Source organism: Oreochromis aureus, linkage group 9 (genome assembly GCF_013358895.1).
Source record: "Oreochromis aureus strain Israel breed Guangdong linkage group 9, ZZ_aureus, whole genome shotgun sequence".
In the NCBI taxonomy this organism is placed as follows: Eukaryota; Metazoa; Chordata; class Actinopteri; order Cichliformes; family Cichlidae; genus Oreochromis; species Oreochromis aureus.
Genome location: NC_052950.1, coordinates 24,783,562 through 24,810,729, shown reverse-complemented (window position 1 = coordinate 24,810,729; position 27,168 = coordinate 24,783,562). Strand labels below are relative to the sequence as shown.

At 39.7% G+C, this 27,168-nt stretch overlaps 1 protein-coding gene across 1 annotated transcript; it reads left to right on the top strand.

Annotated features, from left to right (window-relative positions):
* The first annotated feature begins 1,399 nt into the window (after window positions 1-1,399).
* Window positions 1,400-27,037, top strand: LOC116324987 (amyloid beta (A4) precursor protein-binding, family B, member 1 interacting protein). Its single transcript, XM_031745787.2, has 14 exons — window positions 1,400-1,602; window positions 8,139-8,198; window positions 9,253-9,340; window positions 11,098-11,387; window positions 13,606-13,683; window positions 15,296-15,455; window positions 20,966-21,087; window positions 22,073-22,147; window positions 22,248-22,391; window positions 22,856-22,966; window positions 25,310-25,408; window positions 25,502-25,622; window positions 25,742-25,803; window positions 26,036-27,037. The coding sequence occupies exons 2-14, from the start codon at window positions 8,139-8,141 to the stop codon at window positions 26,624-26,626; spliced, it is 2,001 nt and encodes a 666-aa protein (XP_031601647.2). The 5' UTR covers window positions 1,400-1,602; the 3' UTR covers window positions 26,627-27,037.
* Window positions 27,038-27,168: the final 131 nt, after the last annotated feature.

The window sequence follows — 27,168 nt, the reverse complement described above, 5'->3', positions numbered from 1 at the left end:
TCCCCCCTTTAAGCGCACAGTTTGATTAAATAACTAAAAAATAACAATCTCGTTCAGCTTCTTGGCTCGGTGCTGTGATGTATGAGCTGCAACATATGCTGGCAAAAAACATTATCAGAATCAGCTCTCCTGGACCACCCTCAGTCTCCGAGGAGAGAGCGCAAACGCACGGCGGAGCAGACAAAAAAATCACCTCGCTCTCTGCTGCCGAGCTCCACAACCGTTAATCAGTGTATTTATTTGAGAAATGTTCTCCGAGGCACCGGCGTGCTTGTGTTTGGGAGATGTTTAGAGCTAATGGGAGGCTGCCTTTGGTGTCCATCTGTTTGTCAAACCCTGAGAGAATGAGGAAATGAGGGTGGTTGGGACACATGCTTGTACCCAGGGTGTTTGTTTAATACATCACGAGTCATGAAAGACTCTTGGAAGCATTCAAGGTTATTTGATTTCTCCCTGTGGTGCTCAGCTTTACCATATGATGACGGGATTTTGCCACAGTGGTGGTCTGTCTTTGCTGTCGTGGCTCAGGCTGGTCTTGAGGGGAAATGGGACCTAGAAGTGTCAATATTAGTAAAAATGAAGATAATTTGTTCTGTTAGGCATAATTTTGTATTCATTTTTTATATTGTATGTGAATTCCCTTTAAGGTGGAAAGAGGATAAAAAAAGAGATCAGAAATCTTGTTTTTGGCCTCCCAAGATGACTCAAGGAGAAATGCAAATAAATACAGCTATCTGTGTCTGCACGGTCAGATAACAGAGCCAGAGGCTATTCATAGTTTGACAGTTTAACTCTCCTTGGTTCCTCCTAAAGATAACTGAATTTGTTGCACCACACCATTACCCTAAGACAATTCTTCCTGATTTTAACTGTAGAAGATTTCATGTAAATTAATGTATTCTAGTGCACTCTGCTTACATTTATGAGGTGTGTTAGAGGTTGTACAGCAAATAATGCGCTTCATTTAGGCAAGTGTATTTTCTCACAAGAATTTAGACAAGTAAAGCCCAGCTGAAGTGTCTTTCACCACTACAGCATGCCACTCCTGTCTACAGACTTGTTGTAAATCAGTTTCAGCGAGGTGAATTATTAACCAAGACCCGTCACATTCCTCCCGCTGATTCAGCCTTTCTCTCGATCCAACTGAAGCATTTCTTTTTTCTTTCAATAAAAAAAAACTTCCCAATCTGCTCGAGTGGCTGTCAGTCACCCTCAAAGTCTTGGTGAGAAGCCACAACACATTTATGATTTCTCCCTCTCTGTCCCCGTTGGCACAGTTACAGTACAGTGCAGATAAGGAGCACTGTTAAGGAGGGGATGGATCAACGCTGCCCAGACAAGAGTGTTGTGAAAGTGCTGAACTCTGTAGTAGGAATGCAATGACAGGTCTAGACCTGAACTTCCGCGTTAAGCAGGAAGAAGCCAACAGTCAGACAAATGCAATCTTCAATCCACTCGCACACCCAAAATCTGCCTGCATGTGACTTTAATTTTTGGTGTCGAGCTTAATTAGAGAATAGTTTTTCGAAGTGGAACTGATGTCCATGAAGCTGTTATCTTGAAACTTAGTGGCGAAACAAAGGATTAACACATTTTAAAAAGGTGAGTTTCATCTCTGTTAACTTGGATGTTGTGTCTTTGGATATAACGGTAACAACAGAAGCTGCTTTCCTCCGAACGCAGAGCAAGAACATTGTTCGTTGATGTTTGAGCACATTATAAGTGAGGATTGTGGTCGCTGTTGTGCTGAAAAACAAACAAAAAATAAATGAGAGATTTGTTTGTAATATATGTATATTCAGCTACAGCAGAATAATTTAGCTTGAGAACGCTGTGTAGAGATATGTTGCAGATGATAATCTTAGACATCCTGTCAAAGTTTGTGAGTTACAGCGCGCTCTGATAAAAACACTCAAAAGGTTTTAAATTTAATAGTACGAGAAATTAAAGAAATTATTAGAAGATTTTTTTTCCCCATGAAATAAATAAATAAATGTTTTAATTTGGTGAAAAGAATATAAGTTCATATCTTTCCAACTGGGTGGACCCCGCTATCGTCTCATAGTGCTGTATGACTCAATAACCACATGAAACTAATAGGGCTGGCCTCTTATATTAAAGTTAATAGTGCTGTCAGTTTGTTGTTGATGACGGGAACATTTTGTATATTTGGCTTTTGGCATTTTTGGCGTTAAATCATGTCACAAAAATATGAAGTGAATTTGTTATGAGTATAACTGAACGCGTTGCTTTCAGAGCGACGGATTAAAAGGCTTTTAGTCGAGGGGCTGTTTGCTGTTTCTTAGAGATGTTAAGCAAGACATTTTATTAAGGGTACTGATTGTAGTAGGTTTGAGTCTGATTTGAAACCTGCTTCGGCAAACATTAGGGTTCTGATTATTCATTTTCATACTCTTCACTGGTTTGTGCCTGCTACTCAACCTCTAATTTGCCTACTTTGCAAAAAGTCAAGTCAAGTCCTGTAAACACATCTGCTTAAGAGCCAAGCACGGAAATATGATCTGATCATAAGAGGGAGAGTTTCTGTATGTTATGGTAAACACTGGAGTTGATGTCTGCTTTTGATTTTCTACCCTGGAGCTACATATGTGTGGCATGTAAAAGGCTGAGACATGTATTTGAGATTATTGGGGGAGGGAAGGGGGGAGGGGAGTGTTCTAGAGGAATGCAGAAGCTATAAGCTATAAGGTGCTTTTAGATTTGCTGTTTTTTATTATAAAAAGTACAACAGTACAGTTGCCACTTTTCACAATGCGCTCATTTGATGCCCAACAATAACATTTAAGGACGCCGATTGGTCACAAATGCCCCTTGTGTGACAATAAAATAGTGAAGAGTGTGAAGAGATAGTGACACAGTTTTGTGAATCGAAAGTGTGAAAATGTGACTAGAAGTTCACAAACATGAACTCTGTTGCGGTAAATTGATATATTGAAAGGCACATAAAGCTACAGAGCTTGCAGAGGAAAAATTCCTGGTGTTATTAGTTTGGTTTCTTTGTAGAGCTATTACTCATTCATAAACAGGACACTGGGGTGACTTTGAATAGTTTAGCTGTTCTGGTCTTCAGCTTTCGAGTTTCCAGTTTTTTCCGGTTACTGATGATAAAATCTTTGGCCAGATTTCTTTAAAAATCCTTTAAAAGTCTGATTTTAAACGGTGCTTTAATCATGGCCGTTTCCTTGTGAGGTATTATTGAGTATTTGGTCAAATGTAGGATTTTTTGTGTTTTCTGAGAATAGTCGATTGATACTCCACAGACTGTACAAATAATCAGTGTAGCTTCCAGATCTAAAACGTATTTGTTCTCGTAGCCACCAGGGGGCGACTCCTCTGGTTGCAAAATGTTACGCTTTAAAGCCTCATTTAATATAATACAACACTGACTTTATTCATTATGTTTCCATTTATAGTAAAGTAGATGCTGAAGTTGGGTATATTTCACAACGTGTCAACATTGTGTTTGACAAATTGCTTGTTTTAAAATTCACAAACAGCTACTGTAGCTTGGTAAGCTCTGCCAAAGTACACCAAACTCATCCCCTAAAGCTTGAAAATATAAAGTCATGAGTACATTATATTCATTAGTTTCTCACAAAAAAAAGTTAAGTTTCAAAGGTGGATTTGGTCACCTTTGAACAAAGCTCGGAAACCTTCAAGCTTCAGAATCCCCCGTCCTTAAGGTCACATTTGAGAAAACCTAATTAGTCCACCCATAATCATACTAGTGGCGTTGCAATGACTCTGAGGTTAACACCTTTATCTGTATATCAGGTGCAGGATCACACCTACAAATAGCACAGAAGAAGTCCATTTCTCACGTTGTGTCTGAGATATCACTCCACGAATGCACACGTCTAAGGCACTGAGGGAGTGTCTTAAAATTGGGTCAATTTGTTTTCACCAGCGGAAGCCGTCTTGTTTTCACGGTCTGTTCCTGCCGCTTCTCACTTCTCCTTGCTAATCTGGGAGCGGTTCATTTCATGCATTTGGTGTCAAAACACAGCCTCCCAGCAAAATCTGATCGACTGACTAAACTTCTCTTTCAGTGACATTAAAACTACTGACAAAAGGTAGCACCAGACGTTCAGAGATGGTGCGTTCTTTTACTCGAAACGTCTTATGCCGACCACGTATAGGTGAAAAAAAGTGACATAATGAGAACTGAGGAAACAGTACCATGAAATTTGCAGGCAGCTGCTTGTGTCACCATTTCCGATACCATTTCAACATTGCAAGTTCCAGGAAGTTTACCAGTTACCACTTCCTCCTGGGGGTAAACCGTTTGTGTAAAAGGTGGAGGATTGCGCTCACGTGCTATAGCAGTGAGCCCCACATATGTACGTCACGTGGAAATTATGGTGCGCAAACAAATTCTATCAGTGCGCAGAGGCGTTTCAGTTTATGAACCGTGCGATTTGATATATGACACCAGAAGATTAACAGTTTCTCGTGAGCTTCCAACACGCAGCATCTGTTAGATGTTTGAAACAGTATTGATCCTGTATAAACTCTTTCCTGGAACACAATCAGTCACTCTTGTCTCCTACACAGTGTCAATGAGAGATGTACTCCTGTGTCTTTTAATTAAATTCCAGCAATTTATTTTTTTCGTGTTGGATCTAAATGTCATTAAACACATTCCAGACACTGTGACGAGTGAAAGCAGGGAGTTAAACTCTGCAGAATCGCCCAATATTTTCCTCTCTAATGGACGCTACCACAGCGGCAGAGAAAAGATAAAGACTAGAGGATGGCAATGCAAACATCTGTGCAGAGAATCTCATTGCATGAGTTAAACCAATTAGATCAGGGGTGGTTTAACAAAAGAGATTGCAGCCACCCCCAGCTTTCCTGTTGCACGCCCCGTGAAACGCTTTTAATTAGTGCTTAATTTACAAAACCAGTCAGAAATAAGAAGAAAATCCATTACATAACAGACTCATACACGTTGTCATGCTTAGTCACCCTCTAAAGACTCATACAGAGGCTGAAAAAACACCATAATAGGGTAGTGTGATGCTAAGCATTCTTGCAATATGAGATCTGACTGAGACACAAAACAAGTACAGCTCATCGGTTTCTTAATCAGTTTAACCACACCAAACTTGAGACTAACCCCAGCAATTTATAACTGACCTGAGGTGAACCGAAGCTTATATTTATGCAGGTTAATCACAGTCTGTCAGAATAAGTAAAACTAGCAACACCTGGGTTAGCTGGTAAGATGTCTTGATTAAAAAGCGTTTAAAGAAAAAAAGCTCACACTTGTTTTATTGCTTTGACCATGAACATATTAAGAGTGAATCAGGTGTTAGTCAGTAACTGCGCTGCACCATGCTGACATCGTTGTGACGTCAGATTACGATATTGAGTAACCTTTATAAAACATTATGCAAAGTGGTGCTGTTTTTTTCACATTGACTCACATCGAGATGTTTAGATAAGCTGGGTGTGTTTGTTATCATCACCCTATCTCAGAATGTTAGAAGGATAAGATCTGTCTGAAAGCATTAATTGAACATATTCTTCTTTTATATTGTTTCACAAATGTACAAGTTCTGACCAGTGAGATCTTTTGACCTGATGATGGTGCTAAATGTACTAAAGATTCAGACTCATTCTAATTAATTAATAACTGCATAGTCTGCATGTCAAACAAGAATAGTTATATCTTTCCCTTCAATCTCTTCAGTAGATACTTAATAGATAAGTAGTAAAAGTCATGGAAATCTGTGATTAATCCTCTGGGGATCATGACTAATATATATTTTATTGCAATCTTTCTGGTAATACAATCAGGCACAAGCAAATGTTTTCTTGTTATTTTGTAGCATTCAGGTCAGTAGAACGTGAGAAGGTGGAACCAGTGAGTCCAGATGGTTTACTGGTCACGAAACTCCTCTAATCAATTAATTTAGTAGTGACAGCTTCAGCAGTTACCCAGTCATACCTTATACACCTTATGTTCACAAGCCTTGAGTAAAAATATATTTGCAGTCATGTGAAAAGTAGGCCACTGCCGCTATCCTCTTAATAAGTAGCAGCCAGGTGCTGCTAACCAAATGCATTTGATTAACTGATCATGAGCAAGTGTGAGCACGTCTATAAAAGCAGATCTGGACTATTCAGGTTTGTGTTAATGCAATGCCAATGGAAAAAAGACATCAACGGTCATCTTAAAGAAGCAGTTGTTTAATTGGCCTGTGAAAGGTTACAAGGCCATATCCACACACTCTGAAGTCCAGCAATCTACAGTGAGAAAGATTATTCACAAGGGGATCTTTTAAATAATCTTCCCAGCAAACCATCACCCTGATGTCAGATCATGCAATACTCAGACAAACCCCAAAAATAGCTACACCTCAGACTCTACCACGGTTAGCATGTCAGTTAGCATAAGTTAGCAAAAGACTTGTTTGCAAGGGTTTCCAGGAGAAAGCCTGTTCTATCTAAAAACAGCATGGCAGCACTGTTTAGTTTAGAAAATTTGCATCTGAACAAACCACTCTGTATACAGAAGTATGATCGAGTGTGTGAGGCCATCTGTCCGACACATGACGCTTGGCTCGAATCTGGTCATGAAATAGGACAAAGATCCAGAGCACAGCATCAAATCTACAACAGAATGGCTGAAAAAGAAAAGAATCAAGGTGTTGCAAAGGCCCAGTCAAAGTCCAGACCTCAACCCGATGGAAATGCTGCGGTGAGACCTTAAGAGAGCTGTGCATAAATGAGTGTCCTCAGACTCAAAGAACTGAAGCAATGATGTAAAGAAGAGTGGGCCAAAGTTGCATCTTTATCAATGAGAGACTGATAAAGTCATGCAGAAAATAATGTTATATTATTGCTGCTAATAACATAAAGTTATTAGATTATAGAAAAGGTGGTTCTATAATTCATTGACTTATGGGGTGCGCTTAATTTGTAGTACAGCTGTTGTTATCAGAAACATGCTATACTGGGAGCAGAAGAGTTAGGAGAGTCCACATGTAACCAGTATAAAGTAAGCTACCATTAGCACCACTTTAAGTGGATGAACTCCCACTGACACCTTCAGTGTTTCTGTGGTACCACTCATGTACCAGCATAAGAAAACAGGGACTGTTTTGACTGCACATTCCAGACCATCATAACATTTGCTTTGAGAAAAGAGGCTTCAAATAATACGTGCAGGGGAGACGGCCTACTGTGCATAATTACGAATGTAAATCTCAAGCGAGGCTTTCGGAGTGGTTTTCAAAAAGGCAGTGACCACGGTGGCTCCTCGGGCTATTACTCTGCTTAAAATGAAAAACATAACCTTCATTATGCTGACAATTCGCTTCATGCATCCACATCGGGGATGTATATAAATCTGTACCAGCCTGATGTATGAGTCCATTTTGAAACTTGATCAGCAGTTTAGAGCAATTTCGAGCTAAGCACATTATGGAAGCTTGCATACTTTATGCTCTTCCACTTTCCTTAGGCATCGGTATGTTGCAGGCAGTTTTTCTTCTTCTTCGTATAACGATTCAAACAAACACTCATCATACAACACGAAGCATGATTTCAATACACGAGACCGACTGCTTCCCTTAAAAAAAGCTGGCACTGGTTTAATTTGGCATCTGTGTAGTAATCTAAAGCAAAACAGCTGGAAGATGGCATTTAAAAGAAGAAGTTAAAATCATCATATTGGTGGTTTGAAAATCCAGATTACTAAAGAACACAGCTGACAGCTTAAAAAAGTCAACTCTGAATATGACAGAAAAGGCAACATAATATTTACTCGCTGCTTCACTCACTTGCTCCAACAAGAGACAACAAGTTCTGGCAAATAATGACTGCCTGCAGTTATGCATACACACTTTGTTCCTTCAAGTCTGGGTTGGACATGTTTCGCAATATATCATAACCTGGGGAAACATATTACATCTGCAAATACTTCACAGTAAAGTAGTAGCACTGTATCAGCACTCACTGCCTGCACTTGCTTTTACCCATGCAAATGGACATACCGTCTCTTTCATCTTCATTAATCAGTGCAGCCCATTAATATAAAGATTATATTTTGTCACATTGGAAATAATGATAATTTCTATATCTGATTCTACTGTTGATTCTTTCACCAGATGGACGACATTGACGCCATGTTCAGCGCCATGCTGGGGGAGATGGACCTCCTCACCCAGGTGACTTACCAGCCATTGTTTGCTTATATATTTTTATATATACTTATTCTATTCTTGTTGCTTTATAGCACAAAATACCCTTAGAGCCATCTTTTCAAAAAACAAACACTGAATATGTAGTTAATTTTCGGTTGGGTGAATAATGTGATTGCTCCTGTCTGTTCTGGTGTGTATAGCACTTTACAAAATCGACACGTTGTAGCTGTGACAACAAAATAAAACAAAGACAAAACCAAGAACTGAAAGAGGAAAGAAGGAGTGGATGACGTGTATCCAGGCACACCCTGAAGATACATTTTTCTGCTTCATCTTTCCTCCAGTTTCCAATATCTGAAATAAGCGGGTGTCATTTTTTCATCTCTTTTTCTCTATTTAAATTTAAATATATTTAAATTATATTGTATAGAATGTATTAAACATGACAGGATTTAATATAATACCAATATAAAGTAGCAGAGGAGCTTGTGCCACTACCGCATTTTCTGTTAATGAAAGGCATAAATCTCAATGTTCATGCAGCACATAGACAAAAATACATTTTTTTGTTCAAGCTGCCCGTGATCAATTATCTCGCCTAAGACTTAGAGATACTTTTCTTTTTCAGAGAAGATGACAAAGTAACAAAAACCCACCATCCTTAACTGAGACGCTCATGACTGGGACGAAACACACTTTGTGGTCATCTAAGAACCATAAATACCACCCTTTTCTGGAAGGGTGGGTTAAATGGCAAAACCCAACCGAGTAAAGATTACGCCTTTTTTTTCCCTCTTAGTAAAAAACCCCGCCGATCACTTTAATGTTTTCCATCTCAGTTCTTCCAAGATGGGGTGTCATATTGTTCATACAGTGGGTACACTCTCACTTTTAGCCCCCAAAAGAAAAAAAAATACAACTCTGTCCTCTGTCATAATGTTTAAGGACAGTTTGGTTTCAGAGCGCTCAAACACAAAAGTGTGCTCCTCTGTGGTGGGGGGTGGGGAAGTATTTTGGCTGTGCAGAAATTGTGTTTGCGTTCTTACAACCACACTGCTTTCTTCATTCTTTGTCTCAGAGTCTTGGAGAGGAAACGGTGCCCCCTGAAGCTCTATCCAGCACAAAGAAGGAAGTCAACTACTCCATCGGCTTCACTGACCTGAATGGTGACTTCACATTTTGACATTATGTGTGGAAACACTACAAAGAGCTGGGCGTTGAGCTTTTGTGCAGTGTCAACACCCGAGTTGTGCAAGGGTGGGATGTATCGTGTGCTTGCTCAAATTAACAAGAACTAACATGGAAATACACAAAATAAAAAATAAAATAGGTGCACTTCCTGGCAACTGAAGGCACAGATTAAAGTCTAATTACTCACTGTTTGCCTCTGGCTTTAATAAGCTAAAAAATAAGCTGCAATAATGTTAGAACAAGGTCAAAATATCACCTGGTATTAGCATTTAACTTTCCCTTTTTCTCCATTCATTGTAAATGCCATTAAATCTTGTCAGATTGGGTTGATAGGCTGTGCAGCACTTTATAACAAATGCCTGCCTTGAAGGACTTTGCAAATGGAAAATGTCCTTGATATAAATAAACTATCAATCACAACAAATGGCTATGTTTTATAAAAGACTATAATCTACATGCGCTCTTGCAGCTCAGCAAGGCTGTGCCCAAATGCACGAGTGCAAACTGTTAATGCCATCCACTTTAAACTTAGCGAATGTATTACTGGGGACCAGAATATGTGCAACACAGAGTGAGAGGTAGATTTAATAAGTTGCTTTCACATTTGGGCTAAAGGGTTGCTAAAAGTTACCTGCTCCACTCCATGTGTAGGGTTCGATCTCACCATCAACACACATATGTATTTGGCTACAAATGTAACCATCAAAACAATGTGCAAAATCTTTAATCTAACCTTGATCTATTTCTATATCGGGGCCTCCTGAACCAAGGTTTAATGCTTAACCAGAGGCGTGAAAAGTGGTTCGAAAAAAGGGGGGCTGGTCAAAGAAATTGTGAGATGTTATCTGTTTGATCCTCACATGATCCCACAAAGATAGTTAGATAAGTACATGCTATTATTTTTCAAAAAATATTCTTCAAATTCTTTCTATGTTTCTGTATTTAGCGGTGAGTCGAACAAAATTCTGTCTCGAATGCAAACTTTAGCGACCGTTAATGCAATTGTAATTGGAAACGTAGCATCACACGCGCAACTAGATGCTATAAGTGCTCTGTGTGGGACGATGTTCATGCAGACCGGCCTAGTTATTAGGGGGAGATACATAAATAATAAAGGGTCATACAGAGCTCAACACTTTACTATTATTATAGTAAGATTTATTTATTGTCTTTGGTTTCCTGTGATGAGCAGTTCACAGGAACCCTTACCTTGAAGAGCCACAGTCACACACATTAGCTCAGTGAGAATGGTCTCATAGCTGGACGCTTTCATAGCAGTAAGTTTAAGACAAAACAAAGTAATCCAGTTTGCAGTCGCTCCAAATCAGCAAATACAAATTATTTTGACTGGTCTGTAACATACAGTTACTTTTCTTAATAAATGTATTGACTTAATAATGCTTTGATGAATCTAAATACAGGACAGCCTTCAAAAAGCAAAACTAAAATTTGCATGCAGACAAAACTGTTTCTTCCTGTTTCCTCCTAAATTCTGAAACTTAATTACTCAGTGAAGCAATATTGGGAACGTGAATGAGGAATAAAATGAAAGAACTGCTTTCACTGACTTTGTTTAATAAAACACAACCGAAAGGGGAACTTGTTCAAAAAAGGAAAGTTCTTCATAATTAGGGAAAAAGGCAAATTATTTTGAAAAAGGAACAAAAGAAAATTCTATCCAACAATGTTCTCTATTGAGTTATTTCCTGACAAAATGTTTCTGCTTCACCAGAGTCCCTTCATGAACTGGAGGGCAATGACTTGGACGCACTCATGGCCGATTTGATGGCCGACCTCAATGCAACGGAAGAGAAATTGGCAACGGAGATAGAAGGCTTGAAGGCACCGTCAGACTCTCAACCAGACTTCCCACCACCGCCCAAGGGCCTGAGCACTGAACCTGCCCCATCGCACATTTCACCATCATCTGCAGGAAGCGGCAGCAGCAATGTTAGCACTCCTGTCCCTTCCGCTGCCTCCTCTTTAGCACCTCCACCTCCTCCTGGTGCAAAGCCCACAGTGGTGAGTCAGCCCACATGCAGCAATTCTGCAAGTGCAGTTTCAACCCTTGACTACATGAAATTTAAGAAGTGAGAGCATTAATCATGGCTCGAGAGAGCTAGCTTCGAGGGCAGTGCCACAGTTCAGAAGGAAAGACCGTTTGTTGAGCTCCTGGTAGAACAAATCAACAACGTCACAATCTTTCTTTTATTCGCCGCATGTCTTGGTTTACCATGAGTAAATGCTTTATAAGCCATGCGTGACAGGACAGTTTTACAACAAAAACATCACCAGTTCCCAGCACATAAATTTAAGATGAGTTTTGTATGTTTTTGTGAAACCTGGAAGAGTGGTATTGCTCTTAACGGTGAGATCATAGCAAAGTCGTTCCTGGATGGAGGCATCTGTTACAGTTACAGAGACGTGTGAGGCGAAACAGCCGAGGGTCTGTCTGGAACAGATCAAACACATACGGCAATGAGAAAAGTGTAACAGGATCAATAGCAAAGGTTGGGCTTGGAGTAAGGGAGGTAAGATGTGACAGTTTTGGAGGTGGGGTGGGGGGATAGACGGGAGCTTATTGCTTTAGCAGAGGTTGTTACCTCATCTGTCTGAGGTAAAAACACCAGCTGTGCTGAGGCAGCGAGTGCGTCACTGTAAGGTAGACGTGGACGAGTTCATTAAAGTTGCAGTCAGGATTTTCACGGGTGATTGCATCTGGAGAAAACAGTAACCCAAGTTAATTGAGATCTAGCAGGTAGGATTTAATGTCCGAGATGGAAGTCTTGCATGGAGATTTCAACACCCACACAGGAGGGGATGAAGTGAAAACAAGACATTACACCTCTTGAAAAATGCTGAAGTGCTACATCACAGAGATAGACTTGCTAGAGTTTGATCTTCTGACTCGCCCTTGGGACCCTTTCTGCAAACTAGAAGTACGTGTCATTACTTTCTTGGAGAGTTTAATGACAACGATACGACTGTCTTTGCACAGTAAAATATGAAGCTACAAACAGCAGCCAGAAAAAGTTAACCATAATCATTGGATCTGTATGCAGCTTTATGCAAGATAAACCTCCTAAATGATGTATAATGATGAGAGCTATAGAGCTGACTGGAACTGGTTCTATGGAAAAAGACTTTGAGTCTGTCACTAATGAGTCACAAAGATCTCTAACCAAACAATCACATCGTGTATTGTTTCTAAGGCCTGAAACTGAAACTACACATGTAAGCACACCTGAGGCTACACATAGGAGTGGTTCCACTTGAAAGTAGGACCTAGGTGGGATGATAGGCTCAGCCCCCAAACACTTGACTAGTGTTTGGAAGAGATTGTGGTTTTGTTAAGGTAAACAGTTTTACAGCAGTAGATAATAATAGAAAGCTCAATTTTCTGAGCTTCCAGTGTTGGTACTGGTGTACTAGTGTTGAGCTTTGCTTCATTAAAAGGTGAAGATATACTTTACATGCATTTATTAGCACAGATGTTACATTCTGCCTTACACTGAAATGAGCTATAAGTCATAACAGTATTCATAAATGATCTAGTGGGTCATTTTCACATTGAATCACACCTTGAGAGTGCGTCACTGAGGTTGCTCCTAGTTCAAGTGAACTGCAGTAATCTCATTAACCTACACATGTTGTTAACCTCAGAACACCCCATAGAGTGTCATTATATGGAGTAATACTACATAATGCAATTAAGTCAGAGTTGTCAGCCAGGAGATGTCTGCTGGGAACTTTGTGTTGTACACTTTTGATGTACAATATCCCCCTCCTCGTCATTAGCCCCGTTAAAAATGACTCACAGATATGTCTCACTAATGTCACAAGTGGTTTTGTCATGACCCAAACTTTTTTACATGCTTTCTTTCTTCTTCTTTTTTTTTTTACAAAACTGCAAGATTTTTTTTGTTGTGACTCATGACTTTATATGATAAGAAAGGAATTTTTGGCAACCTTTATTTTAAATTAAAAACAGTTTTCCTTGAAAGATAATAATTGTGATATTGTCAAACAAATACTAGATTATAGCAGGGTACACCCTAAAAAGGTCGTCAGTCTGTTAAAAAGTGAATTAACACATTTTCTTTATGATTGTGAAGTTTGTTAATTGATTCTCTTTCCTTTTTGGTGCTTACATTGTACTTTTCTTTAAAAAAAAAATGGTGATGTTGGTGAGCATGTACCATCTCATGTACCATCTCATCCCTGTGCACATCTTATTCAGGAGGAGATCGAGGCGCAGATGAAGGCAGACAAAATCAAACTCGCTCTTGAGAAGCTAAAGGAAGCTAAAGTTAAAAAGGTAAGACAAGCAAACACCGACTTCTTGTTTTGCCCTCTGAGCTGACATCCACTGGCAAGAGTAGAGACGTATAGAATTACAGCTACCTGAACATTACTGTAAAAGACTTAATGGTCAAACATAGCCTGGGTTTCCTTTCCTTTTTTCTCTTTTGGAAGAGCCATCAATCACAGTAATGGATGGTTACTTTCATCCAGCCAACATCCCGCAGGACAGCGTGGTTTCCTGTTTGGGGGTGATATGTGGACACTTTCTCATCTTCAAAGCAGCATTCAAAAGCTCAGACATGTGTTCTTGCATGCAAAGCTACACTTCCAGAGCAGCAATTTTTACACAAAACCAAACTAGTTTCATGCAGATGGCATGCCATTCTTTTATCATAGATGACTGTGACTGATACCACTGCCAAGTTTTACTCTTTTACTCGTGATTTGGCTCTTCACAGTGACCTAGTTCCCTGTTAAGATGGTAGTTAAAAATTCTTAGAAGTGAAAACTAAAAAGGAAGTTTTTCCAAAAAGCCATGTGTGCGTGTGGAAGCTGAGGAATCACAGGCCACTTTCATATGGATGTGTGTCTCTGGGTTCATAGAAGAGATACAGAAGTGCCAGGTGCACTTCCAGAAATTTCAGTATAAAGTGGTCAGAGCACCACAAGTTTCAGATAGGCCCACTGGTTTCTGAGCATGTTTGGGGATATTTTTTATAAGATAGCATCTTGGGGAGAGGAAGTGCTAGGAGGAAAATTAAATTTCCAGCGATAGTTCATTCAACCACATGTCAAAACCCGACTGTTTTTCAAGGGAGGGTGAAACTGAGTGACTTGTGACCTGAAGCTCTAAATCCTCTTGTGATAACATCTCTGAAACCCCCATTTTTATGACAAAAAGCAAGCAACTGGCTGACCTTAGTGCTGTGAAACTCCTCAGCTTTTCCAAAGCAGGATTTCTTACCAAATGAGAGGAACTGTGAAACCATATGAGCCTGCAGGGGAAAAAAATGCTTTGCTCTGGGGCAAAATTAATCTCATCCAACACTCTGAGTGAGATGCTAAGAGTGCAAAAAGACAAGAAGAAGAAATTACAGCAAAGCTCGAATCAGAAGACAGAAGTGCTGATGCTCGAACTCTTCCAGTAAAGCTAACGTTAGGAGACAGAAACATCCATTTACTGTGCATATCCTGTAATTAAACTGGCAAACAAACAAGCTGTATGTGCATAAAGGCTGGATTTAATGTCTTACACCTGCTGCTGTCCAACATGTTGAAAACCTTAAACCTTTTGCTCTGTTTCTTGCTGGGAGTTAGATTAAAAGATGCAGGCTAAATATTTTTAATGCTAATCTGTACTGTAAATGGCTTTCTATGAAGTCTGTGAATGCAGTTCTGTATACAAGACGAAGAATGTGCTTGTTTGTTCAAAGATTACAAGAAGTATACAGTAAAAATAAGCTTTTACTCTTTTGCTTTGGTAAGCTAAGGTAAGCTAAGTCAGTTTGGCATAAAAAATGAATTTTTCAAATCACTAGAACACTAGAAAACATCACTTTGATATTTTTTGTGCTTGTGAGGTAAAAAAAACAATTTTTAAAAAGCTGTGTTTTTGTGTTTGACAGTTGGTGGTGAAGGTACTAATGAATGATGGCAGCTCCAAGACGCTGATGGTCGATGAGCGACAGAATGTCAGGGAAGTTCTGGACAACATGTTTGAGAAGTCTCACTGTGACTGCAATGTGAACTGGAGCATATGTGAGACCAACCCAGAACTGCAGCTTGGTGAGTTACCACAATATAGCATGTAAGCTACCATGGAGTAGATGCTATACAGTGCTATGTTGATGGTGTTAACTTCCTTTAGGGTCAAATGACTTCGTCTGATGACCGGTTTGAAATTATCTGACAACCATCGGTTGCTAGAAAAAGATACATATTCCCTGACCGTTTGACAAAAAATGCTTGTGACTGGTTTGGTCAGTAACAAATTGCTGTGGTTGCATCAAGACACCATCTTGTCTGGAAACACTTGCTAAGTAACGACTGAGCATTAGTGACACTAGGTGCAGCACAAACCAGAAACAGAAACCGTTGTGCAATTTGAAATGTGTTGACAGTATGGCTAAGAAACAGCTTTTATCTTGAAGGTGATTCTCCGTTTCTGGTTTCTGTTACACTTTTTTTTTTTTTTTTTTACTACTGCTCGACAAGTCGATGTCTTACATGCAAACTATGGACAGCCATAGCAACTACAGCAATCATGAGGAGGTTTTTAGTGACCAATTTTATCAGCCAGCATCCTCCAACAGCCACTTGCTAACTGGTCAGGGGTAACAGACTGGTGGTTGTATCACGGTCAATATTTGAGCATAATGTCACACCAAAAAACTCTATAGATGACCCTTTGCCTTGACCTTTTAAAATGTTCTCTGAATGAGTTAATGGGCCAAGTCACTGATTTTGATTCATAATGACTGAAAAGTTATGTCAGTTTTGTAAATTTTGGTCATTACAAGAGTCAGAAAGGAAGGAACCCTGTAAGGAGTCTGAAGTTCAAATCTCAGTCACTGTTAGTTAATGGTAAGTCTAGTCAATTAGACTTTGTGGGGAATTTCCCCCACTGAGTCTTAGATACTATGACTGATATCAGCGTTTACTAAGTTTAACTGAGCAAAAGTTACAGGCACTATATGCAGAATAGCTCGGTCACATATTTCTAGGAGACGGTACTGTATAAAGCTGTGTGTCATCAGCATAGCTGTGGTAAGTGACACAGTGTCTGTTAGTAGAAATATATAGTATATGTACCTTTAAAAATGCTGCAGTGAGTCTGATGGGAAATGCAGCCGCAGTGTTGATGGAACCTTTATGGCCAATGATTTTAAGGCACCATTACACCATGATTCAATATGTAGTTATTTCATAAGATATTTGCCGTTTTAAAAACCCGCAGACAGGTTAAGTATTTTCGGGGGAAAATAAGAAATCTTTCAGTGCAAAGAAAAAGACGTTTGCGATTCGAGGAGCAGTTTGGAATAAATCAAAGAACTCGATCGCACGAATGAGTAACTACCTAAATGACATTGGCAGAAAATACAGAGAAAGATGTCAAAGTTGTGCTGACACCGCTTCACTGACAAGTGACATCTGGGTAATTTAGTGCAGAAACACCGCGGCAATAAGCACTAGCTGAGCAGCAAATATATCAACAAAACCAGAAAAACACAGTGGTGGTATATTACTGTGTTAACAACACCAGACTTCAGTGTGTTTTCATATGAACTGTCAAACTGTCTCAAACACACTCACACACAAAAATATACACTCACTGTACAAGGTGGGATATTTCATCCTGGTCGAGATGATGGACTGTGTTTTTATTGGCCCGGTGGCAGCCAAACTGCACCGAGCTCACAATGAAACACTGATCTTACTCCCATCCATCTTTTTCTTGCCCTCCTCCTCTCCTTTATATTTATATTCTCTGTCGCTCTCTTGCTTACACTCACACGAGGAGTGTAGACAGGTGGGTTTAATTTGCTGTATCGGACACTGTCAGTCATCCTCCCTGTCATGCGGAAATAGAAGCCTTATGATCTCAATCCTCCGTCTGAGCTGTCTGTGCTATATTTACGTCGGCTGCACCTCCATCGGCGGTACCATCTGCTTTTTGTGTTTTCTTACAACTTTATCAGATTTTAACAGAGATAATTGGTGTTTTTAAGTAGCCATTTTTCTATATCATGCACAGAGATTTGTTTTACTTCATCCTGTAGCAGTTTTAATCAAATACTGGTAGTAAAACCATTAACTTTTGTGAGCAATAAAATCCTTCAAGAAATTTTATATGCTGCTGTGATGCACAAAATTAATGGCTAAGCTTGGAATCATTCAATTTCTTATTTTAAATTTGAAGATGAAGAATAAGAACGTGTTAATCGACTGCAGTTTACATCTTTAGACATTCATCGCAATTATATAACTTTAATAATATCTTATTTTGCTGGGGACTGCAGTGTGTAGAAAATATTACTCAGAAACAAGAAAATGATAAATTTATTAATGACTGCTTTCAACAGAGAATAAATACACGTTTCTGACAACATGAGAGGACAGTTGCACAGAATAATAGGCTGTATCAGATTTGGAGATATCATCATTATAGTTTTTTTTCACAACACTTGTTTCCTTTCAAAAAAATATGTTTATTAAAGGGTATAATACATGTAAACTAAACATAAAGTTTTTAACTAAGACTTTATTCTGAGTAAGGATGGAATAAATCACTGAAGGACTCTCATATATATCATGCTGAAGGTATCAGCTAAAGCTAACTAGCTTGACTGAACCTGCAATTTAGTTATAAGTGGCATACAAAGAAAGTAATAAAGTACTAAAATATCACTTTTAACAACTCTGGAAAACAATTCTTGAATGAAGGAAATTAAATTCACAACAAGCCATTTCTCAAATAATTATACACAAATGCTCTTAAAGTGACAAATTAGATGAAACGACACTTAGCATGTAGATAGCAGCTATGCTAATGTTATCACCAACCTGTTATTTGAAGCAAACAGTGCAAATTTCAAGCCTTTGTACAGTTAATACAGTACAATACAGAGTTTTGTTGTTGTTGTTGTTGTTGTTTGTTTGATTTTTATACAAGGCATGCATTTCTACTGCAAATTTGGGCATGTTACATCAGCCACTGGATTTAGCCTCTCCATTCTGAAGCTTCAGCATTAGCTTTTTGGCTGTCACCACATTACATCATGATAATGACAGAGACATGGCTTCGGAAAGATGTTCCAGACACGTTGAATCAACTAGAAAGTTTTTCATGTGTGCGGGGGAGGGGGATTTATGTGTGTCTTCTTCTTTTAAAGCAAGCCTCAAGTGGCCATTAGAGGAACTGCAGGGTTTAGTAATGTTTTTAATCTCAATTCTAAGTTAAATTTCTCTTCCTTCATTTTGATTTATATTCCCACTTCTTTTTGCACCTCATGGTAAAGATGGCATGTGCTGCTGGTGCAAAAAATAAAAGCAGACGTGCGTATTTCCCTTTGGTCAGCACTAACCAAATCATAGTTCTCTGCTTAAATTAGTCGTCTGACACACAGACTGCGATCTATAGAGTGCCAGCCATGCAAGAATTCCTCTGTGTGGGCCATTTGACTCACAGGCACATGGGATTTTGGCTAACTCCACAGCCAAACAGCTCCAAAATGGAAACAGTTAATTCATTTTTAAACCCTTGAACATTACTAACACTTCAGCTGACCTTTAATCTTCTTCAGCAAAAAGCCAAGGCAAATCATGCCCAATAAACACCCACAGAGCTCAACTAGCAACACCAGCACTCCAGAAAATCTCCGCTGTTATACATTCACCCATGTGCTCGCCATGCACACTACTGAAAAACACCATGTGGTTAATGCAGTTCAAAGGGATTTTTACTCCTAATAACTTACTCCAGCAAGCAAAGTCACACCATCCATTTAATGATTGTAATAGTCAAACTAGTCTGGAACCCTGGCAGCAATTTATTTAATGCCTACCTCTGCCTCAGCTGGTAACCCATAATTTGAGACCAGGGCTAAACATTCAAAGGGCCAGTATATGATGGAGATCTACAGCACCAGGCATGTGGGTGGGCGAAGGAGGAAAAAGGAGGAGAAGGAGGAGGAGAAGGAAAAAGCTCTTAATGTGTTTTGGAGGTTTAGTACCATTTAAAGTCCTGCCAGCAAATGCTGAAGGTTGGATTTTATTGGGTCCTCCCTTAATTCAGCTCATTTGAAATAGACAATTGTACAGCTGTGCGACTGACTTTGAAGCAAGTGCAGCTGATTTAAAGATTTCGCGATGGAGTGATCTACTGCAGCGAAGCATTTGTTTTGACTTGCTTCATGGCACAAAGATAAAGACTGGCGTGCGTTCTGGTTTGAACAATAGTGCACCGCAGAGACAGTGTGAGAAAGTAAACTGGAGACAGTTTAATCTTCCAAAGTGGCTGAGCCAAACTATATTTCATGGTTGATTGAAGAGAGATCAGCTGGATTTACTGCAGAGATAAAAAAAAAAAAAAATTGTGCTTTACTTAAATGTGCTAATAATATATGACATTCAGAACCACCGCATGTTGCACGAAAGGACCAGCATCTGAGAACAAGGGAACAAAAAATAAATTCCTTCAGCGTGCTTTTCACCTCCGGCTCTGAAGATTTGGACTGCTTTCTGTCATTTCAGTTTTACAATGCAAAAGTGGGAGGTTACTCTACAGTTCCTAAAAGCATGGGGAAGACCGAGGAGGAACTCGCAGAGGCTGCTATGCATGTATAGCTAAATATATTAGCAAAAAATAAAATACAGAAGCTGTGATACATGCAAGGAATTATTTTATTTTCAGCCCCGGACACCGTTATGTTATTTGTACCTGTGTAGTTATTTCCTGTGATATTATAATTTTAAAAAGTGTAACATCATCATTTAAATGTTTTTTTAATATCCTCACACCACTGGTTATTTTTTCAGAGCAGGAAAAGAAACGTATTGCTCTTTGAACCTCAGGCTGCTTTGGCTTTGCAAATGATGACTGTGTTAGAAACAAAAACAGAACTACTTGTTTACTTCTGTTGAATTTAAAACTGACCCCGATGAAGGTTCAAAGCCAAAAAATGCTCATCTCACAATACAATTTTTTATTTTAAAAAATGCTGGACTTTTGTCCTCATCAGTCACCTAATCACATCCTTTTACATGTGAGACTTTCTTGACATTTCACAGGGAAATAATACTCTTTATTTCCACTGTTGTCCAGTAACAGCAGCTATAAATTTTGGTGATATATTAAATAAAGTTAAATTAAGTAAGATAAAGCACCACATGGATAAGCTCCAGCACTTTTCAAGCATTTTAAACACTTAATTAGAGGGTTTCTTTTTCATTACTTTAGCTTGGTACTTGATACTGTGGACATATGTGTAACAAGATATTGAACGACAGTTTTTTAGGAAGTAGATAAACAACATATCAGAATAGAGACTATAAATAGCAATATGTGTGTCATACGCTTGAAAGACTCACTCGGATCTGGCTTAAAGCCGCTCTGGCCCTTTGGTATCTTAATATTCAAGCCTCTTCATTCATCTGTTGTGACTTTGCATGGTGGAATTTCAAAAGCTAAATTATGCAAAGAATTTGTCATCTCATTTAAAAAAAAGTACATCAAAATGTCACTGCCAGACTAATCTGAAAGCAGAGGTTATACATCTATTTTTTTCTTTTGGCAGAACGGGCATTTGAAGACCACGAGAACCTTGTGGAGCCACTCTCAGCTTGGATAAGGGACAGCGAGAACAAAGTACTCTTCCAAGAGAGACCAGAGAAATATGAGGTTTTCAAAAACCCACAGGTTGGTCTACTTCAATAGTTTCTCTTTTATAAAACTATATGAACCTCTATAAATGAACACTGATAATAAGCAGCGTTCGTGTGGGATCTCACACATCCATTGGGTGACATGTGGTGTGGCTCCTTATTCTTGGACTGAGTTTGTGCAAATCTATCTGCACGTTGTTTCAGCTCTGCGCTGTCTGGTTGTTTTCACCTTCTCAATTATGCAATGTCTTTTCGTCCAAGCGGCACGACCTCTTACGTTTATGTCCACACTGCAGTATATCAAGCGAAACAGCTTCAGGCAAAAGAAAAGGAGATCTTGGCATGTTTGTGATACAATGGGACCCTTTAATATCTTGCAGTATTTAATGGATTCGGTCTGTTGGCAGAGGCAAACAGCTGGGTTGGAAAACCAGCGAGGATTTTCTCGTTTTTAAAGTACTCCATCATGTCTTCCATGTCCTCCAACAAAAGACAGATCTCTTTCATACAGTATGTCCTTATTCATTTACTATTCGAGGTTTTGACAAGAACTACCAAATAGATTTTCCCTCCGGGCTTTTCCTCACAATGAAAACATACTGGCTCAGACTATGATATGACGCCAAAGTATTTCACTCATACAGAGACAAAAGGGTTTGAGACCCGGATGTTTTTGGTTTTTTAAAGGTTATATGACTTCTTCTGCTCTTTTAGAGAATGATATCCTTTAGTTTAATCCCTTAACCCTTAAAATCTTGAAGGTAGAGGAGCTAAAACTGCTCGTTTCAGACAGAGGATGAACCGACAAGCTGCATCAAGGCCCAGTGAGATAAAAAAGCATTTTTCCGAATCTTTATTCATGCAAACCTTCTTCATATGATTCCAAGAAGAAAAGAACTGAGCTGTAAATAAGTCTAATAGGTCCACTTTAAGTTGTTTTACAAAGAGGTGGCCTAACCAATAAACCAACGTGCCCGCCCCTAAAGCAATAATTCAAGCACTTTGTTTTGTTCCTGCAGAACTTTTATCTGTGGAAGAAGGATAAGAAAACTCTCAGAGATATGAAAGATAAGGACAAAGAGTTATTAATACAGGTAAAACACACTCACATGCAACCTATAGGTGTAACATCATCCATAAGGTGACTTTTTCCTATTAGTAACTTACCCTTTCATCCCCTCCTCATCTCTGCAGGAGAACTTCTGCGGGACTTCCATCATTGTGCCTGATCTCGAGGGGGTGCTGCATCTTAAAGAAGACGGAAAGAAGTCCTGGAAGCAGCGTCTCTTCCAGCTGAGGGCCTCGGGAATTTATTATGTGCCCAAAGGGAAGACCAAGGTCAGGAGTCAAAAGGAGAACGCAAGAGAGAAAACACACGTCCAACTGCTAATGCTCTGATTCAGCCGACCTCAGACGTGCTGAACAGGAGTGGTGAAAGATGAAAACCCCACAGATACAGAGATATTTTTGCTATGTCAACTGAAACCCTAATGAAGTGTAATATCAAGTTTTTTCATCTTTCCAAGGGACTGCTAAGAGTCTTTCAGCTTTATTAACCCCACTTTTGTGTTATGCACCACTGAATATAACTGGGACTATTACTCCCCCCGATACCTACAGTGTACTTGCCACATATCTCAGATCTTTTGGCAGCTCCTGCTCCCAAATAACCATTTATGCAGCACATTATACCCTGCTACTGCATCTGTAGGGTAGATATTGAATTTAGTTGGCACAGAAACAGGTAAATGGCAAAAAAAGAAAAAACCCAAACCGAACAATCGTCTTTTGTTCCCTTTCAGTCGTCCCGTGACCTCGTCTGCTTCGTCCAGTTCGACAACGTAAACGTCTACTACAGCAAAGACTTTAGAACCAAATACAAAGCTCCAACTGACTTCTGCTTTGTGCTGAAGGTAAGGCTGCATATCGATTCAGCTCGCTTCAAAGCCACACGCCACACGCCCTTTCATTGTGGACCAGATAAACGCAGAAGCTGCAACTTCCTTCACACTGTGTGCTACACTGAGTGCTGCACTATTTAAAAGATGCTAACCAAAGTGGTGAGCGTGGCAAGCCCTGCAGCTGCCTGCGTGGCTGGAAATTTTCAAAAGCAATTAATACTTCGATTTAAAGAAGTGAAACGACACCGTTTTGTCCGATTTAGTCTTAAAAGTGGCAAGAATTTTAAGAAACTTCCTACTTCTTGTAATCATTTACACAAAAGTACTTTTTGTCTATTTAAGAGTGATTTTAAAGTGTAATAGTGGCGGTAGATTGAGGTACTTACAGTAATCATTTAAGGGTAAAAAATGCTGAGGGACGCAAAAGCAAGAATTAGATGGTTTGCTGGTCAGTGTTAAAGGGATGTGAAAGTCTGCTTTTTTCTTTTCCCCTATCTTGTCTGGGAAACACTAGAATCAGCAGATCCCATTAGACTAGATGTTGAGGAGCAGAGCAAAAAGAGCTTAGAGAAGCAAAGAAACTGAATTAGCTTCAAGTGAAAGACAAAATACTCGAGGCTTGGGTTGAAGGGAATAAGGCGCTGCTGCAAGGGCAAATAGAAAATTACCTTTCAGAAGGCCAGCCAGGTTTCAACCAGCCTCCTGTCCTTAAAGTTAAACTTACAAAGTAAATACAGTAATAGCTGAAGCTGTTCTTAGCTGCCAGAATGTTAAATTAGTGTTTTGACAGATTGATGAGGTGGCGTTTATGAGCCGACAAAAAACTGCTGCAATTCAAGGACGACAACAGAACAATTTAGCCTCATCAATTTGCTGTTAAATATTCAGAGGAGCAGCCGGAGGTGATCTCTAATACCACCCCCATTATGAATAACCAAGCTTCTATAACTCATATTGTGTCATTACAAGGTAATTTAACTTCGGCTTCAGGGAGGGAAACAATAGACGGGGGGAATTAATGTTACAGTAAGTGTTTATGGTCAGAAAGTTGGCATATGTGGATATCTTCTTACATGGAAGCAACAACAAAAGCAAAACGAACATCAGCCTTCTCACTAGTCGAATTAATATTGAATTACATGATCCATCTGAGGACTGGTTTCTGTTCACAGCTGCAAACAGAAATATCCCACAAAACAGGAAGTGAATATACATATTTATTATTTATTTGACTTGCACCAAACTGCTTCTAGACCCACGCTGCCCCCTTATGGCTCTTTGTAATAATTAAAATGTATTTCAGGACATAAATTATCATGGAAACTTAAAGCAAATTTCTTGAACTCTTTAAAATCTGTACATCTGAGCATGAAAACAGTCATGAGGACTCATAAATTATTAATGCTTTTATGAGAAGATGAGACCCTGCTTGTGCATAAAACTGTTCAGGGTTTCAACTTAGAATAATTTTAAATCCTGATCAATCTGCCAGAATGGACACAAAGGAACTGGACCACTTACAGAGTTACACCAACAGGAGCTGTTCAGCCATGGAAATCCATACCGTGAAGCTCCTGGTGCGCAGTTTTTATGCTGATGTTAATGTCAGAGGAGATCTGGAGCTCTGCAGTTACTGAGTCATCAGAACCTTGCCACTTGGCAACTATGTGACTCAGCACTCAGTGAACTTTATGCGGTTTGACACTTTGTGGCTGAACTGCTGATATTCCTTGTTTGCAGTTTGCAATAATCCCATTTACAGCCAATGGTGGAATATATAGGAGAGAAGAAATTTAATGAATGACATGAAAGACCTTATATTCAATGCTAAAATAAGTCCTAATTGGCTATGGGTTGTTAATTTCAGTTGTTAAAAAACATTTCTTTGGACATCACGAGTTTAATTTAGAAGGTGGGATTGATGCAATCTGGCTGATCACTTGCCACATATACATTACATCTACAGGAGTCATGAAAGCCTCTGGTTTACAGTTTTTGTGCTAATGCTAAAGGAGCTCTGTAATATTATATGGTCTTGCTACAGTTTCTAAACACTATAGTTTGCAATAACATAACTTACAGCTGATCGTGTAATATTCAAAATGGAAGATATTTCAGAAACGAACTTGTTGCAATGGTGGCATCCTGTTGGAACATCCAAAGTCAGCACTTAAATTCAGTGAGCTCTTTAGTAGAGAAAAAACATCCTTCACAAATGTTTGTAAAGCACATTGCATGGTTAGGTGCTTGATTTTATACACCTGTGGAAGATTAAAAGGTGTGGCCCATTGTCCTTGTGGTGTTTTTGATTGACTGATCAAAAACTTATAAACTTATGTGGCTTTGCCTCTGCAGCATCCTCAGATCCAGAAAGAGTCTCAGTACATAAAGTACCTCTGCTGTGATGATGCTTGGACCATGAACCTTTGGGTGACTGGAATACGGATTGCAAAGGTAAATATGAAAAACTTATGCTTTTAATAGCAAAATACAGTTTTTCCTTAAGCAAAGATACAAAATTGGGTTGTCTTTTTCTTTTGCTTCCAGTACGGGGCATCGCTGCATGAAAACTTTAAAACAGCAGAGATAAAGGCTTCTAACTCTGTGTGGACGAACCGCAGCACTCCATCAAGCTCCAATCAATCAACGCCCTCACCCACAGTCAAAGGTAGCATGACGTGCAATTTCTCCTTCACTGATTGTTTCATTGATCTGATGCAGTGATATTAGCACAAACTTTTTCACTTGTACTGAAAGTTCACTCGAGTGTTTCTCTTCCTCTTCCAGCTAAATCACCAAACCAGGCCAACGGTCATGCTACCAAGCCACAGCCAGGACCTAATTCTCAGGTAAATAGCACTTCATCAGAAGGGAAGCACTGGTTAGCCATTATTCTGACTGTTTTTATAGTTTAGTCTATAAAAACAAACCATGCGTAGGACAAACTGAAGCTAGCTCCTACATTTCCCATAATGCCATCAACACCATTTATCTAGTACAAGCCCTCTCCTCTTCTTTTGTTTAAGAATCTTTTCCCTTCCTGTCAATCTTATATCTTTAAATTTTATTCTAACTTATCAGAATCCAGCTCCACCACCACCATTAGCCGAGGTCCTCCCTCCACCACCTCCAGACCCAGTTCTCCCTCCTCCTCCTCCTCCCTTGGCTGCCAAGACTGCCTCAAAACCCACCCCTCCAAAGCGGAATCAACCAAACAACTTCCCTCTACCTCCACCTGACATGGACAATCTCCCTCCTCCACCACCACCTCCACCCACTGACGACCACTTAGAGGCTCCGCCAGACTTTCTTCCACCACCTCCTCCAGCTACTGGCTTTAGTTCACTGCCACCACCACCTCCTAGTTTTGGTGGCATGGACCACTCTCTGCCCCCGCCACCACCAGATCCAGTGTCTTTGCCACCACCTCCACCTGACCCAGTGTTTGTAGCTTCTGGGGCTCCACCACCACCACCACCACCTCCTCCACCACCTCCTGCTGCTCCTGTCGCCACCCTAAGACCAGCTGTGAGGACCTCTGGGTCATTGAAGAAGGTTCCTCCGGCTCCACCAAAGAGGACTGCACCAACGCAAGGAGGCGGAGGAGGAGGAGGTGGAGACTTCATGTCAGAACTGATGCTAGCCATGCAGAAGAAGCGTGCAGACCAGTAGCCTGAACAGAGAACTTGTGGAGTATAAATACAAAATGAACTATGCCTGCACAGCCAACAACTTAATCAGCCTTTTCTCAAAGATGAAGCTAGTGGAGTTCTCTGTAGATTTCTCCTTTTAGGCATTCATCCTTTTTCTGAACAGCTTCCAAGACACAAAAGAGTTAACCTTTGAAAAAAAGTTCAGTTTTGAAAAGCATTTGAAAACGTTGGGCTCAAAAAGACTATTACAGTTTGCTTTGTCATGCTGTTATCGTACTTCCATATTGTATATATATATTTGCATACATAGCTGTAAATACTGTAAAAACACAGTCATTGTGTTACCAGTAAATATACAAGTTAGTTTGTTTTCATTTGACTCTTCAACCCACCTAAATAAACCCTTGAATCTCCTGGCTGTGCTGCACCATCAAGATCTGTATTATTAAAATATGTTGTTGCTTTGCTGGACAAGACATCAGTCTGCCGCAGGGCCAGCACAGTCTACATGGCTAAATGCTGTTTCCTCCCCTCACACAGGCTAACCACCTGCAGTTGGTG